The sequence below is a fragment of the Canis aureus genome, chromosome 11, assembly GCF_053574225.1.
Source record: "Canis aureus isolate CA01 chromosome 11, VMU_Caureus_v.1.0, whole genome shotgun sequence".
Taxonomy (NCBI): Eukaryota; Metazoa; Chordata; class Mammalia; order Carnivora; family Canidae; genus Canis; species Canis aureus.
The window spans coordinates 27,473,128-27,488,696 of record NC_135621.1 but is presented as its reverse complement, the minus strand read 5'-3'; the positions used below and the strand labels follow the sequence as shown (position 1 = coordinate 27,488,696).

The following is a 15,569-nucleotide window of genomic DNA, read 5'->3' as shown; positions in this document are numbered from 1 at the left end:
GAGGTCCAAGCCTGAGCATCTGGAGAGTGGAGGTGGGTCTGTGGATCTGGGAGGGACCAGGCAGGTTTGGGAGAGAAATGAAAGCGCTTGCATTTGCTCATTGGTGCGTCTATGGGACATGCGGATGGAGCCTTGGGAAGCTCTTGGAAACGTGGGTCTGGATTTCAGTGGTGAGATCTGGGTGCTGGACGTAAAGGCCACGGCCTGGCCCTGCTCACCGCTGCACCTCCTGGCTCTCTCCTGGCAGACAGTGCCAACCCCACTTCTAGCAGGCTTCCGGGTGTGTCTCTGTTGGAGGACCCTCCACAGAGGCTGCGGTGGCAGGCCCACCTGGAGTTCACCCATAATCACGATGTGGGGGACCTCACCTGGGACAAGATTGCTGTCTCTCTGCCCCGCTCTGAGAAGCTCCGCTCCCTAGTGCTAGCTGGCATCCCACACAGCATGAGGCCACAGGTGAAGCTGCGAGGGACCTGCAGAGGGCCCATGGGGTGGGGGGGTCAGGGGTCCCACCGAAGCCTCATGCTGGCGCCCCCCCCCCCCCCGCAGCTATGGATGCGGCTCTCCGGGGCTCTGCAGAAGAAGAAGAATTCTGAGCTGTCCTACAGAGAGATGGTGAAGAACAGCTCTAATGATGAGACCATTGCTGCCAAACAGGTGAGACTGGGCTGGCGCCAGGGGCCCTTCGGAAGCACTTTCTGGTCAGAAACTGTGTGTGGCCTGCAAGGGAGCAGTGAGTTGCCTGAGGTCACAGGAACCTGCTCTTGTCAGTCTCTCCTTGGCAGGGGTGGCCCCGGGGAGCAGGCAGCCATGTGGCAGCCCTTCCACTCAGACATGTGTCTGGAACAAGCCTGCACTTCTGGGTCTTCTGTAGGCAGCAGGGACAGTTGTCGAAAGACCACCGAACCTGGGTGTGCAATAGGATCACCTGGAGATTTTACTTTTTTTTTTTTTTTAATTTTTATTTATTTATGATAGTCACACACAGAGAAAGAGAGAGGCAGAGACATAGGCAGAGGGAGAAGCAGGCTACATGCACCGGGAGCCCGACATGGGATTCGATCCTGGGTCTCCAGGATCGCGCCCTGGGCCAAAGGCAGGCGCTAAACCGCTGCGCCACCCAGGGATCCCCTGGAGATTTTAAATACAGATTTCCAGGCCTCATTCTGGAGAGTCTGAATTCTGGAGTTCTGCCTTGAGGCCTAGAGATCTGTAATTTTATTTTCTAAGTTCCCCTGGTGAATGTGGTAGAACCAACTCCACACTAGCCAAGCTATAATCCTGAAGGCAGGCGGGTGCACTCTGACCGGAGCATTAAGAATCCTCAGTCCTGAATGGAAAGCCTGCCTGGGCTTTGTCCCACACAGGGGCCTCCCAGCCTCCCTCGCAGGGCTGCCTTGGGTGTGACCATGTGGAGCGCAGTGTGGGCCTCCAGGCCTGCAGCTGCATCTCACGGGGACTCGTTGTGGGTGGGCTGCCGGCAGATTGAGAAGGACCTGCTCCGCACCATGCCCAGCAACGCCTGCTTCGCCAATGTGAGCAGCATTGGAGTGCCCCGCCTGCGCAGGGTCCTCCGAGCACTGGCCTGGCTCTACCCGGAGATCGGCTACTGCCAGGGCACAGGCATGGTGAGCACAGCCCAGGAGGGACAGGGGGTGTCTCCAAGGGCATTCTCCAGGCCTCCACTGGAGAACAGGACCATCCAGGGCCGTGGGATGGGTGGCAGGGCTAGGAGTAGGAATCCCCATGGGGGGCTGGGGCTGCCGAATATGTGGGTTCCAGCCTGAGGGGAGCATGCGGTCTATGATGTAACCCCCAGAGAGGGTACCTCTTCTAATTCACATGGAGACCTGGGTAGAGGCCCTTTGTTCCCTTGCCCTGGCCAGGTGGCTGCCTGTCTCCTGCTGTTCCTGGAGGAGGAGGATGCTTTCTGGATGATGTGCGCCATCATTGAGGACCTGCTCCCTGCCTCCTACTTCAGCACCACTCTGCTAGGCGTGCAGACAGACCAACGGGTCCTGCGCCACCTCATCGTCCAGTACCTGCCTCGCTTGGACAAGTTGCTCCAGGAACACGACATTGGTAAGGGGGTCGGCACCCACCATCTTCTTGGGGGTCTGGGGGGCCTGCAACTCTAGCTCAGATGCGCAGGTCTGAGGCCTTCAGACACAGCTGGTGGGGGACGGGGCAGCTGGCTGTGTGGGAGAAAGAACATCTGACAAGAGCCAGGCCCCGAACACAGTAGCACGCATGGTCTTTATTGTACTCTTGTTCTTTGATGTGCCTGACGGCCTGTCTCCTCCCTTCTCTTGGAGCAGGCAAGACCACTTGCTGCTCTTTGGGGGCAGCCCTCCCCCTTCTTCCCAGCACGTGCCTCTGGGGAACGCCCCCCCTTCCAGGCTGTCCCATGCTGGCTGCCCCTGGTTCCGGCCACAGAGGCTCTGGTCTGTGTCCACAGAGTTGTCCCTGATCACGCTGCACTGGTTCCTCACGGCCTTTGCCAGTGTGGTGCACGTCAGGCTGCTGCTGCGCCTCTGGGACCTGTTTTTCTACGAGGGCTCCCTGGTGCTGTTCCAGACCACGCTGGGCATGCTGCGGCTCAAGGTGCGGCCGGAGCCCTGGCCCACCTGGGGCCCCTCCTCTGGGGGCTGCAGTGGGGGTTCAGCTCTTAACATTGTGTGATGTGACTGCTGGCCCCTCCTGAGAGGCCCACAGTGCAGTGGGTCCCCTGGGGCCCGGGACTCCTGGTACTGAGCTTGATCATCCAGGGAGTTTACCTGTTCCCGAGGACCGTGATTGGGGTCAGCCTGCAGGCCTGGCGTTCGGCAGTGACGTGCCCTCCCCTCTACTCCTTTCCTGCTTGGCCCAGGAGGAGGAGCTGATCCAGTCTGAGAACTCGGCCTCTATCTTCAACACGCTGTCAGACATCCCTTCACAGATTGAGGACGCGGAGCTGCTGCTGGGGGAGGCCATGCGGCTGGCTGGCTCCCTCACGGACGTGGCTGTGGAGACACAGCGCCGCAAGCACCTGGCCTACCTCATTGCGGACCAGGGCCAGCTCCTGGGGACCAGCGCCACCACCAACCTCTCGCAGGTGGGCCCATAAGGGAGGAGTCCCCGCCTCACCCACACTGGGGGGTTCCCGAGGAAGCCTGAAGTGAGAGAGGCCACAGGAACCCACCCGCCCATCCTTGCTCTGCTGCCCCCTCCCTAGCCCAGCACCTGGGGCCCGGCCCAGTCAGACCACAGCTGTGGAATGACCTGCTGCCTTGGCCTTGTGTGCATCCCTGCTGTGACCTGCCCCGTGTGGGTGTAGGACAGACCTGGCTTTGAACCGATTGCATTTCCGATGCTCAGAGCCGCCGCAGAGGCCATTCCAGCTGAGGTGGTGTGAGATGCTGGCAGGAGCTCTGTCAGCTTCCTCCAGTGCTGGGGCGCCCGCCACCCCGCCTGGCTGCCACCAACCCGCTCTCTGCCTGCAGGTTGTGCGTCGCAGGACCCAGCGGAGGAAGTCTGGCATCACCTCCCTGCTCTTTGGTGAGAATTGCCATGGCAGCTGGTGCTGGGCTGGGTTTCCTTCCCTGCCAGTGAGTCCCAGCTCACAACCCACCTCCCCCCCCCCCCGCCCCCCCCGCCCAGAACAGGCAGGCAGGGTGCCGATAGAGACCAGGGGGCATCCGTCCTCAGGTCCCGTGCAGACCCTGAGCTTCCCTGGGGTTGGAGGGGAAGGCTGCCCTGGGGCTGTGGCTGCCATAGTTCTCTGGGGCTCCCAGGGGAGGACGACCTGGAAGCGCTCAAGGCCAAGAACATCAAGCAGACGGAACTGGTAGCTGACCTCCGGGAAGCCATCTTGCGCGTGGCACGCCATTTCCAGTGCACAGACCCCAAAAACTGTAGTGTGGTGAGTTGTGGGTTCAACTTGGGGACTCTGGCTCCCCAGCCTCATTCTGAGGCACCGAGGCCCTGGTGAGAGGCACCTCCCGGTCAGCAGGCCCTTCTGCCCCTCGGGCAGGAGCTGAGCCCGGACTACAGCATGGAGAGCCACCAGCGGGATCACGAGAACTATGTGGCGTGCTCACGCAGCCACCGGCGCCGGGCCAAGGCCCTGCTGGACTTCGAGCGACATGACGATGACGAGCTGGGCTTCCGCAAGAACGACATCATCACAGTAAGTGGGGCGTGGGGAGCCTCGCGGCGAGAGCAGACACCCACCCCCGGGCTGCCAGGGCCCCATTCCTGTCCTACCCGCCCAACCGAGGGTGCAGCCGCACGGCTGCAGGCACGGGGCCTGGGCAACCAAAGCTTTGCTTCCTCCTGCTCTCCGCCGGCCAACCGTGCAGATCATCTCTCAGAAGGACGAGCACTGCTGGGTCGGGGAGCTGAACGGCCTGAGAGGTGAGGCCTCCATCTGAGAAGGGGTGGGCTGGGCAGTGAACCCGGGAGCCCTGGCCACCCTCCCCCGGCCCTCACAGGGTGGGAGGTGTGGGGACACCCCATCTGCTCCTCACAGGGCCCTGCTTCTCCTCCAGGCTGGTTTCCAGCCAAGTTTGTAGAAGTTCTGGATGAACGGAGCAAAGAGGTAAGAGGTGCACAGGGCACAGCTGCCCCTGGAGCTGCCACTGCCTGACCTTGGCTCATGCTGGGTCACCCCCTTGTGGGGGTGGCTGGCGCCTCTCAGACCCTCTCCCCCACCGTCAGTACTCCATCGCGGGGGACGACGCCGTGACAGAGGGGGTCACAGACCTCGTTCGAGGGACCCTTTGTCCAGCTCTCAAGGCCCTATTTGAGCATGGGCTGAAGAAGCCGTCGCTGCTTGGGGGTGCCTGCCACCCATGGCTGTTTATCGAGGAGGTAAGTCAATGGCTGGACCCACATCCCCCACTGTCCTTTTCCTTGAGCCCCTGGCCCTGTAGAGCTGGCACAGGGGCTCATGGGGAGGCAGCATGCACTCCGTTGGACCCTGTTGTCCCTTACACTCCCCTTGACCCCCCAGGCAGCAGGCCGGGAGGTGGAGAGAGACTTTGACTCAGTGTACTCGCGCCTGGTGCTCTGTAAGACGTACAGGTAACGGGCCCCAACCCCCTGCCCCGTGTCATCCTGGCAGCCCCGTGGGGGCCACAGCCTGAGCCCCCTGTACTGGGCAGCATGGCAGCTCTGGTCCCTCCTTTAGGCTGGATGAAGATGGCAAAGTCCTGACCCCAGAGGAGCTGCTCTACCGGGTAAGTGGGGTGGTGGGTGGAGCAGGCCTCCCGGGTCGGCAGCTGGAGCCACCTGACAGCCGGGCCCTCCCAGGCTGTGCAGTCTGTGAACGTGACCCATGACGCTGCACACGCACAGATGGACGTCAAGCTCCGGTCCCTCATCTGTGTGGGGCTCAAGTGAGTATCCCTGCCTGCTGTGGGCCAGCGGCCGTCCAGTCGGATGAGTGCTAGCCTGCGCTGTGGCCCTGTGGGTGCCTGTGAGCGGGCCTTCGGGGCCCAGGACCCGGACAGACAAGGCAGCCAGGCCGGCTCCCAGGAGCCTTCCTCCAGCGTTCTGCGGGCTGGCCAGGTGCTCGCGGGTTTCGGGAGGCACAGACTGTAGCAGCAGGCCCGGTGGGGGGCTCACCGGAACTGGCCACCCTGGCCAGCTAGGGAGGGGGCGCCTGCCTGAAGGGAGCTTGGGCGTCTGTGCAGCCGACCCGGGCCAGCCTGAGTGTGGTTTCTGCATTCGCCACCTGGAGAGGGGACAGCCTCCAGGCTCAGAGCAGGGCTGCGGGCGCCGCTCCTGGGCCAAGCAGCAGAGCTCAGGCCACTGTGCAGAGATGGCTGAGAGCAAAGGGGCGGTCACCTGAGGCGATCCCCAAGTGGAGGGAAGGGGCTGGGGTGCCCACCTTTCCCCGCCTGTCCCCAGCGAGCAGGTTTTGCACCTGTGGCTGGAGGTGCTGTGCTCCAGCCTGCCTACCGTGGAGAAGTGGTACCATCCCTGGTCCTTCCTGCGCAGCCCTGGCTGGGTCCAGATCAAGTGCGAGCTCCGGTGAGAACCCCGCCTAGTGGCCTGGGGTGGGGCCGGTGGGGGGGCAGAGCGGACCTGAGAGCCACTGACTGCTTCCCCGTCCCCTCCTCACCTCTAGCGTCCTCTGCTGCTTCGCCTTCAGCCTGTCCCAGGACTGGGAACTTCCTGTGAAGAGAGAGGTGGGTGGGTGGGGTTGGTTCTCGGCCCTGCACCCACGTTCCCCGTGAGGGCTGCCTGGGGTGGGGAGGCCAGGCGTCTGTGCTGGCAGGTGGCCCCAGACACTTCCTGGGTGGCTGAGGCGGGGCCTGTGGGGAGCCTGAGTGCTGTATCACGTGATACACGAGCCGCACCCCAGGCCATGCTGCCTGCGACAGAGGCTGTCCCTGTGCGCAGGAGGAGAAGAAGCCACTGAAGGAGGGTGTTCAGGACATGCTCGTGAAGCACCACCTCTTCAGCTGGGACATTGATGGGTGATGCTCTGCTCCGGTGGCCCCGCAAGCCGAGGCCTCCCCCACCTGTTGGCTACCAAGCAGCCCCTTCCTCAAGCAAGACGACAGCTCAGTCCTGGCCAGTCTTGGGTCTGCTTTGGGATGGGGTCTGAGGTGGCCCGGGCCCACTCCACACTGTGGGGTTAGGGGGGAGAGGTGCTGGAGCTCTGGCCTGCACCACGGCACGGTGAACGGGGACGCCACCTGGAATGCCCAGGATGGTCACCAGAGGACAGTGGGTGGCAGGAGCGGGAGGTGGGGCTGAGCCGGTTTCTCCCAGTGCCTAGGGGAGCGCTCTGCCTGGGTCTTCACGGACGCCCCAGGCCCCAATTTGTTTGTACCAACCAAAAATCTCTTTTGAGGTGGAGAGCCACCTCTGTACTGTCCGTTTTTGCTCAGGAAGGGGGCTCTTTGGTTTGTCAATAAATCGTGTCCTTGGGAACCTCCAGTCTTCTGTCCAGCCAGGGCGTAGAGCTGTATGTCCAAGGTTCTGTGCTTCCTGGAGTGGTCTAGAAAGCCTAGGACCCAGCCATACCACCCGCCTCTTCCACAGATTGAAGAAAAAGGAACCAAAGTCAGTGTTTTTGTTTTTATTTTAAAAAGACCACACAGCTTCCCGACCTCTGTCCCAGCACTGGTTTAGTGACTCCATCCCTAGTCCCTGTTAAGATAGTGACAGGCCAGAGGGAGGCTGAGCCCCTGGGCAAGAGGCGGCCGTAGCTTAGGGGCTGACACCCCTCCTGTCCCAGGGCCACGGTGGCCGCAGTGAGGCAGCGGGACGGAATGTGGGTGGGGTGGGTGGCCAGGAAGCACCTCTGCCCTCGTGGCACTAGTATGGAGCAGGACGCAGGTGGGGCACAGGCGGTGGCAGGGTGTCTACATGTCAAACACGCGTGACGGGGCTGAGGTAAGCTGCTCCAACCCCAGGAGCGGTGGTCTCCAGGCCCTTCTGTATTGTGCACAGGACAGGAGGGAGCTCCCATCTGTCTCCCGGCCCCCAAAATAGATGTATACATATGCATGGCGATATAGAATATAGAGCTATATACACCTGTACAGAAACCGTTTGCCACCAGCCACTAAATGGTCACACTACACGAAGACGCTAAAATGGCAAGGGGCTCCCCTCCCAGGAAGCCTGGGACCCTGGGGTTGGCATCACGGGGAGTGGGGAGGTAGAGGCCCAGCTAGTTTCTTCCCTCACAGGGAAGAGCAGGAAGGAGATTCACCCCAGGCCTCGCCTGCCTGAGCAAACTGCAGCCAGACTGCACCTCTGACCTCACAAAAGGAGGTCAATAGAACGGCCCTGGCCCGTCCAGGCCCCGTCTTCTCCGCGGGGAGCCTGAGCCAGGGCGGCGGGCCTGCTCCAGCCTCCGGGGGGGAGAGCAGGGCCCGTGATTGTCAGGACTCGTGACCTCCCAGGAGTTCCCGAGCTTCCCAGCCCGAGAGCTACAAGCAGGAATCCCAGTGGAGCTGCAAGTCATGCCCGTCGAGGAAGTCCGTGGAGAAGAGGCTGGGTGCGGTGGTGCTGAGCGGGGCCAGGCTGAGCACGGGGCCGCCAGACGACAGCTCCAGCCAGTCCATGCTGTCCAGGTGGCCGTCAGCCAGGTCCAGGCCCACACCGCTGGGCTCAGGGGCAAAGTGCAATTCCGAGGTGTCCATGGGTGAGGGGGGGTGGTCCAGGATGGCAGAGCTGCTCAGCATCTGGCTGTGGAGGTCGTCGATGAGGGACAGGGGCTCTGGCCCCTCGTGCCCTCCGGTCAGCAGGGGCAGCCCCGTACTGCTCTCCAGGAAGTCCTCCAGGCGCCCAGGGAGGGTGGGTGAGCCCGAGGGAGGCGGTGCAGCCTGGGGGAGCTCGGCAGAGGGTGGGGACGGCGTGGCCAGCGGTGACCCGCAGCTTGCCGTCGAGGAGGGCTTCTCTTTCCCTGGTACGGAGGGTGGTGGCTCCTTGAAATCCGCTGAGATTTCTGGCAAACAAGAAAGTGAGTGGATGTCAGCAACCAGACCTGAATAGGACCTGAGGCCGGCCCCTCTTTACACCACATACAAAAAAGTTAACTCCAAATAGGTCAGAGATCTGCACTGGATTCGGTAATTTCTTGGTTGTGACACCAGAAACACGGGCAACAGCCAAAAAAATACATTAACTGATATAAAAAAAGTGTTGTGCACGAAAGGACGCCATCAAGTGCAGAGACCACCCACAGGGTGGGAGGGAAGAGCACGCACCGTGACTCTACTGGCTCCCATCCAGACTAGAGCCATAACTCAGCCACAAAACCCAGCGGGGAAAAGGAGCAAAGGACTCCAGCATTTCTCCAAGAAAAGATCTGCGAATGACCCATACGGACAGGAGAGGATGCTCCGCTCCCCTCAGTCCTCGTTAGGGAAATGCAAGTCAAACCCACAAGGAGACCCCTTCACACCCAGTAAGGAGGCTAGTGGTTTCTGTTTTTTAAAACTGGAAATACGTGTTGGCGAGGACGTAGAGAGACACCAGCCCGTGGGCACGGCTGGTGTGAACACAGTGCAGCTGCTTGGAAGACGTGCAGGGGCTCCCAGCAGATGCTAGCGCGCCAGTGTTCATGGCACCGTTTGGTACAACAGCCTGGGTGGAAACCGCTCGAGTGTCCCTCGTGGGTGAGCGGTCAGCACGAGGTGCTCCGGCTCTGCAGTGGGAGCTCACACGGCCGTGACAAGGAAGGAGACTGCCACTTGCTACATGGATGAACCCTGAGGGTGCTGTGCTAGGGAAGCGGGCGGAGACAGACCGGGACTGTCGGATTCCACGGACAAGAGTCCCGGGGAGCCGGAGAATTCTGAGCACAGATAAAACAGGTTATCTGGGGCTGGGGGTGGGGGTGGGGAGCGCCTCCTGAACAGGACACAAGGGTCAGTACAGACGGAGACGTTCTAAGAACAGATGGTGGTGATGGCTGCACAACACTGACTGTATTTAATAATACCGAATTCTACATTTAAAAATTAGAATGGCAAATTTTATGTGTATTTAACCACAATAAAAAAATATGCAGAATCCAACCAGCTTACTCCCTGGCCCTCTTGGGCCTGTCTTCCCTCCCTCTCGCAGCCCATCCCAGCCAGACACGCGATCTCACCAGGTCTCACCAAGCTCGGTCTCCCCAGCTGCCACCACTGGGGACGCTGCAGGCCCGCCCACCCCATTCAAATGCCTCCTGGGGCCAGTTCGGGGGGGGGGGGGGGGGGGGCAGGCCGCACCCCCAGCTCCCTTTCTCTACCGTCTTCACTGCTAAGGGCTCAAGGCCTGGCCTGCTCCCTCTCTGCTTCTGGCACAATCTCTTTCCAGGTAGCCTGAGCTTTCCCAGTTTGGGTTCCTGCCTGGACACCAGGAACTGCCCAGGCCCAGGCCCCTCTCCAGGCTCTGGCCAGCCTCTCCCACTGCCTGCCAGCACCACCCAGCCCAGCAGCGTCACAGTGCACCTGTGCTTGTTAGAAATGTGCCTCAGGCCCCATTGCACACTCTGGAGTCCACGGAGCCTCCCTAAGGTTAGAACCTGTGGCCTTGAGACATTAGCTCTTAAGCTATTTTTTTTTTTAAAGATTTATTTATTCATTTCTGAGACACACACACACACACACACACACACACACACAGAAGCAGGCTCCACGGAGGAGCCCAACGTGGGACTCGATCCTGGGACTCCAGGATCACACCCTGGGCTGAAGGCAGCGCTAAACCACTGAGCCACCGGGGCTGCCCACTCCTCCTCTTTTTTGAGGCAAAACTCATCACTTTATTTCTTAAAATCTTAAAAAAAAAAAAAAAAAAAAAAAGATCCCTACACACTAACTGGGATTCAAACTCACAACCCCAGGATTGAAAGTCGTATGTTCCATAGACTGAGCCACACAGGTGTCTATAAAATTCACCGTTTTAAAGTGTACAGATTCATCGCTGAGCTCTGGCTTACCCGGTACCATGTTGCCAGCCCTCCCCCTACCGCCATCATCACAGCACTCGGAGATCTTCCGCACACTCTGCCTCCCTGGCTGCCGCCGCCAGTGAACTGCCCCAGCCCCTATGCTGCGCCCTCCTCCCCTCCCTGCACCTTCCCTGCACTCGGGATCTCCTCTATCAGTGTGCAAGTGGCTGGCTCTTTGCTCCCTCGGCAGACTTGTGGGCTCCTGCACCCCAGTCCGGGTCACCACCGGCCACCACACTGCTAACTCCGTGACCGCCCAATGACAGCCCTGAACTCCAGGACCTCATGGTCTCTGCCCGCTTTGAGCGTCATCTGCTCGTGCCCCTGGACACACTTCCACTTCATCCTCTCTGCTCACCCGATCTCATGGCTCCGAATGCCATCTAGATGCCAACAACTCCCCTGCTTGGCTGTCTCGGGACAAGCAGCTGCACTGAGGCATCCCCAGCGCGGCTCAGGGCTCCCCCTGGCAGTGTTGGGCACCTCAGGCTGAACCTATAGTAACACCAGGGCTGCTGCCCTCCTGTCGTCTCGCCAGACATGCCTAGTCCATGGCTCTCTAAAGCACACCCCAGCTCAGCTTCTCCCCCTGCTGCGGGCTGGCCCAGGCCCCCTGGGTCTCCATAGCTGCCTCCCGGCTCCTGCCCTTCCAGCTGGAACCACCCTCCGCTCAACTTCATCCAGAGTCTCAGCCCTTCCACCTGCACCCACGAGGCCTCGTGATCTGCCCTGACCTGTAACTTCTCTGACTCCTGAGCCCACACCCCAACTCCAGCACATCTGGCCCCACAGGTGCCCCCCAGGGAGCTCAACGAGGTCAACCCAAATGCCCCCCTTGCCAGCTTTCTGTAGTACTTACTCCTCACACATGGTATAGCTTACTTGTCTACTATTCATCTCCTCACACTAGACTGTGCAAAGGCAAACATCTGTTTTGCTCATCGCTATACTCCAAGCTGGGAGGACAGTGCCCACCACGCAGTGGGTGCTGGGTGAAGCAACCACTGCTGGAGGGCTGCACCCCTGCCCCCTCTGGAGATGGTGTGTGTCTCAAGTGTTGCTACATCGCAACTACAAGGCCTGTCGGCCCCTTCGGTGTTCTGTAACGAGACTGAAACCGATGAACAAAGCACCCCAGGGTTGAACGCAGCCTGTGGAGCAAGGAAGAGCTTGGCTGGAGAGGCAGCTCAGGAATCTTGGCTTTACCTCCACTCTGAATAAGAATGTCAAACAGGTCATCCATCTGCTGGCTGGAGGAACCATTCTCCTGAGGGACAAATACAGAAGGGGAAGAAGAAAAAAAAAAAAGGATGAAAATCTAGAACAGGAGGCCTGCAGCCTTGCTTCCACCCTTGAACGGACAGTCAGACCTGCAGAACCCATGGGCCTGGGCACGAGCTCCCAGAGTTCGCTCCTGTCAGGCCAGGCTCTGGCCAGTCTGCCCATAATGCCCCCTCCCCTCCATCCCTGGCCCTGCAAGTCTTCTTCTGCCCCTATCTGCCGGCCAGCTTGGTGGCGGGGGGACACGGTGACAAATGCAGGAACCCGGCCCAGCAGCTGAGGCAGACGCCCACCCTGGCCAGGCCCCAGTCTACCTTCTTCACCTGCTGTCTGGGCTGCTGGCTCACGGCTTCCTCATAGCCAGGTGGCTCCTTCTTCAACAGAGGAGTAGGGGTCCCAAAGAGGGGCTGTGATGGGTGCTCTAGGTCCATCTGGGCTGGTGGGCCAGGGGCTGGAGAACCAGGCTGGGACAAGGGCTGGACAGGAGAACAGGGAGAGAGCTGGTGGTTGGGAGGAGCGAAGCAGCCCCGGGGCCCTGCACAGTCCAAGGAGGCAGGCAGGAGGCGCCCAGGCCAGGACAACCTGCTGCCACACTGGGTTTTCAGAAGCTTGCATGGAAGCCACTGGGGAAGAAGGAACAGGGGACAGGGGAGGCCCTGCCTGACCTGTGACCCTGCAGAGGGTGGGGAGGCATGAGGCTACTGGCTGCCTGGGTTCTGTACAAGCCACGTGGGACAGGGAGGGGCCCTGGTCTCCCATCCTGAGACACCTGGTTCCTGTCACTGTCCCCTCCTCCACTCCCAAGCTCTGCAGGGCCCAGAGGCCACACAAAGCCTAAAGCAGCCTCACCTGTGGACCAGGCTGGGTGGAGGGTCTAAGCTGTGAGTGTGGCAGCAACAGGGAGCCAGCTGCCAAGGACGGCTTGGCGGGGGGGCAGCAGGCCTCTCTGAGGGGTGGAAGGGGCTCAGCCTGGCGGCCCCTGGCCTCTCCCACCCCCAGGGAGCAGAGGCAGGCATGGGCCCTGGCCTGGACTGGGGGGCTGCTCAGGGCCCTCTGCCCAGCTACAGGGACGGGCAGTCCCTGATGGCTCTACCCTCATGGCTGTGGAGTCCTGGGCAGCTCCCTAATCTTTCCAAGTCTTGTACCTTGTCTTGGTGACAAGGGGATAACAATCCTTCACTTCAGAGGACTGAGTGGAGGTTTAAAGGAAGCGAGCACAACCTGCTTAGCCACGGGGGTGCCTGGTAAATGGGCTGTCACCCCCACCCCCCGACACCCAGGTACCTGCTGGGGGCTCCCGCCGGCCAGGCCGGAGCTGTCTGCATTCTTATTGGTCACGGTGAGGACAAGGTGGGTCCCTGTGGAGTCAGTGATGAGGGTGGGAGGTGTGACTCCCTTGATGAGGCCAGGACCCTGTGGGCCCAGAAGCAGCTGGGGAGTGGGGGCTGGCTCAGGCTCCGGCAGCACAGCCTCCTGCTTCACCACCACGGCCGGGGGCACCAGGGGACAAGTGTCCGCGTGGTGGGCATTAGGGGCCCCCAGGCTGGGGCTGAAGGGGTGCCCAGGACCCGGGGGCTGCCGGCTTAGCTGGCAGCTGGAGAAGCTGTTCTCCTGCTTTACTGGGGTGCCAAGGGGGGCGGGGGCCGGGGCGGGGGCCGGCTGCTGGGCCCGCTTCTCTTGCTCCAGCTGCAACCTCAGCCACTCCACAAGCTGCTGTTTCTGGCGCAGCATGCGGGTCAGCTCTTCGATTTGCTTGTCCTTCTCCTGCAGCATCTGGTCCTTGTCGCGCCCCTCTAGCTCGGCCCGCACCTCAGGGCTCAGGCAACAGGACCCGGCCCGGGGGCCCTCCTCCTTTACAAGGATCTGTAGTGGCGAGGCCTGCAGGGTGAGCTGGGTCAGTGGCGAAGTCACCATCTCACCAAAGGTGTCCCCGGGCGTGGAGTTCTCATCGCCCGTGCTGAGCAGTGAACGCTCCGAGGGGGTGGGAGACACGGGGGGAGTGGAGCCCGTGCTGCCGAATTTCACCACCCCGTTACTGGTCACTGTGGCTACCACCACCTCGGCGGGGGCCAGGCCTGCTGCCACCAGGGCAGGCCCGGTGCTTAGCCGGGCAGCCGGGAAGGCGACCACCACCTCACCAGCCTTGGGCAGGATGGAGGGGGCAGCAGGGCCCTTGGGGGCTCCTGGGGCAGGGCTGACTTGTTCTTGATATGCACGCAGACGCTCGATCAGGTCTGTCTTGGTGCCTGAGACGGGCAGTGACCGCAGCTTTAGCTCCTGCTTCAGCTCAGCCACCTGCAAGGGGGCCGAGAGTCAGGGGCAGGGCGGCAAGGAGGGCAGGTGGGGAGGTAGGGAGGAGGAGCTCTGCACGTTAGGCTTCATCCATCTGGGTCCCACTGGTGCTTCAGATCCATGAGCCCCTGACCCCCCCACAGCCCTGGAGGGTGAGATGTGTGTGCCTGAGCCCGGCCTCTTCCCTGTTCTCATCCTCGCCACACAAGTGACCTGGTTAAAATGCTCCTTACCCCGTCTGGGCATGACATGCCCTCAGCTGTCCCCATCCCCAGCATGGTACCTAGTGTTCAGTTACTTAAATACTTAATTGAATCAACTGGATTTTACAGATGAGAAAACTGAGCTCACAAAAGTAAAATAACTTCAAGATCACCGCTAGTGAGCAGCAGAGTTAGACGTTAAATCTAGGTCTGATGGACTCTGAAGCCTGTGCTCAGCTACCCACACAAGGGCTGCATCTTGCTGGGGTCTGATCATGACTCAGGAAGGGCCAGTCTGCTTCTGAGAACAAACTCTCCAGGGAGAGGGAGAATTTGGTCTGTTCCATCCTCTGATTGAAGCAGAAGAAACAGGCCATGCCCCAGACATGATGCACCCTCCAAGGCCTCAGGACACGAGCAGGGTTTGTGTCCCAAGCACGGGCCACTCTTTTCCCCAACAGACGCAGCAAATTCAGTGGGGCATTAACAGACAAAGTGGAAGCAGCTGGGGAGGTGAAGGGGAAAGCCCCAAGTCTGGATTCTGACTCTACCAGCAGTCAGGTCTCGCCCCTCTGCCCTCAACACCCCCGCTTACTCATCCTTTTTTTTTTTTTTTTTTTTTTAATGAGAGAGAGAGAGAGGCAGAGACACAGGCAGAGGGAGAAACAGGCTCCCTGCAGGGAGCCTGACATGGGACTCGATCCCAGGACTCCAGGATCATGCCCTGGGCTGAAGGCGGCGCTAAACTGCTGAGCCACCTGGGCTGCCCTCCACTTGCTCATCCTTAAGCAGGGGTGATACTCCCTATTTCTCATGCTGCACAGCAAAGGCTCAAGGGAGAAGTTGTATGAAGGGGCTGGCAGGCTCCAAGGCCATGGAGTTCACCGGAATGACCACGTTGATGCAGATGTCACAGATGAGCGGGACCAGGCCAGCCTTGGAGCAGGTTCCAGGGGCCTCTGCTGGAGGAGACCAGCGTCTGGAGCTCTGCTCTGCCTTCCATAGCTGTGCATCTTGCTCTCACTGCTTTCCCTACATCCAAACACTAGGCCAGTCCCCATGGGAGGTCAGGTTGGCAGTGGCCCCAGTGCTCCAATGGGAAGGGGCACCCACCCACCTTCATGTCATCCAGGTTGGCAGGCAGAGCTCCTGGCTTGCCAGTCAGTGAGGTGCTGTTCTGACGTGCCAGCCCACTGGGCCCAGGAGCACTCGAGCTGGAGCTGCTACTGGGAGCCGAGAGGCTGCGTATCGGGGGGGCCCCACTGCTTCCTGGGGCCTCACCTGATGGCCTGAAAAGAAAAGGTAGACATGAGCACCCTGCCAGTATCACCCTCGGGGCAGAGATG

At 60.8% G+C, this 15,569-nt stretch overlaps 2 protein-coding genes across 14 annotated transcripts in view; one reads left to right on the top strand and one right to left on the bottom strand.

Moving 5' to 3' along the window:
* SGSM3 (small G protein signaling modulator 3) overlaps positions 1-6,924 on the top strand; it is a 43,341-nt gene extending 36,417 nt beyond the window's left edge. For 7 of the 9 annotated variants that reach the window (XM_077914397.1, XM_077914399.1, XM_077914396.1 and 4 more), the window contains 18 exons: positions 248-456; positions 550-657; positions 1,485-1,628; positions 1,887-2,082; positions 2,459-2,604; positions 2,870-3,094; positions 3,483-3,537; positions 3,774-3,901; positions 4,013-4,168; positions 4,341-4,395; positions 4,530-4,579; positions 4,699-4,851; positions 4,994-5,064; positions 5,171-5,219; positions 5,293-5,378; positions 5,893-6,015; positions 6,113-6,173; positions 6,388-6,924. In XM_077914397.1, the coding sequence (XP_077770523.1) occupies positions 248-456; positions 550-657; positions 1,485-1,628; positions 1,887-2,082; positions 2,459-2,604; positions 2,870-3,094; positions 3,483-3,537; positions 3,774-3,901; positions 4,013-4,168; positions 4,341-4,395; positions 4,530-4,579; positions 4,699-4,851; positions 4,994-5,064; positions 5,171-5,219; positions 5,293-5,378; positions 5,893-6,015; positions 6,113-6,173; positions 6,388-6,468 (2,096 nt within the window). In that variant the 3' untranslated portion in view covers positions 6,469-6,924. The remainder of the gene's footprint in view (positions 1-247; positions 457-549; positions 658-1,484; positions 1,629-1,886; positions 2,083-2,458; positions 2,605-2,869; positions 3,095-3,482; positions 3,538-3,773; positions 3,902-4,012; positions 4,169-4,340; positions 4,396-4,529; positions 4,580-4,698; positions 4,852-4,993; positions 5,065-5,170; positions 5,220-5,292; positions 5,379-5,892; positions 6,016-6,112; positions 6,174-6,387) is intronic. The other 2 variants (XM_077914405.1, XM_077914404.1) reach the window with 2 other exon arrangements.
* Positions 6,925-7,057: 133 nt separating this feature from the next.
* MRTFA (myocardin related transcription factor A) overlaps positions 7,058-15,569 on the bottom strand; it is a 198,000-nt gene continuing 189,488 nt past the window's right edge. For 4 of the 5 annotated variants that reach the window (XM_077914394.1, XM_077914392.1, XM_077914391.1 and 1 more), the window contains 5 exons: positions 15,341-15,512; positions 13,013-14,023; positions 12,043-12,204; positions 11,654-11,714; positions 7,058-8,449 (listed from right to left, as the gene is read on the bottom strand). In XM_077914394.1, coding sequence (XP_077770520.1) covers positions 7,932-8,449; positions 11,654-11,714; positions 12,043-12,204; positions 13,013-14,023; positions 15,341-15,512 — 1,924 coding nt within the window. In that variant the 3' untranslated portion in view covers positions 7,058-7,931. The remainder of the gene's footprint in view (positions 8,450-11,653; positions 11,715-12,042; positions 12,205-13,012; positions 14,024-15,340; positions 15,513-15,569) is intronic. The other variant, XM_077914393.1, reaches the window with a different exon arrangement.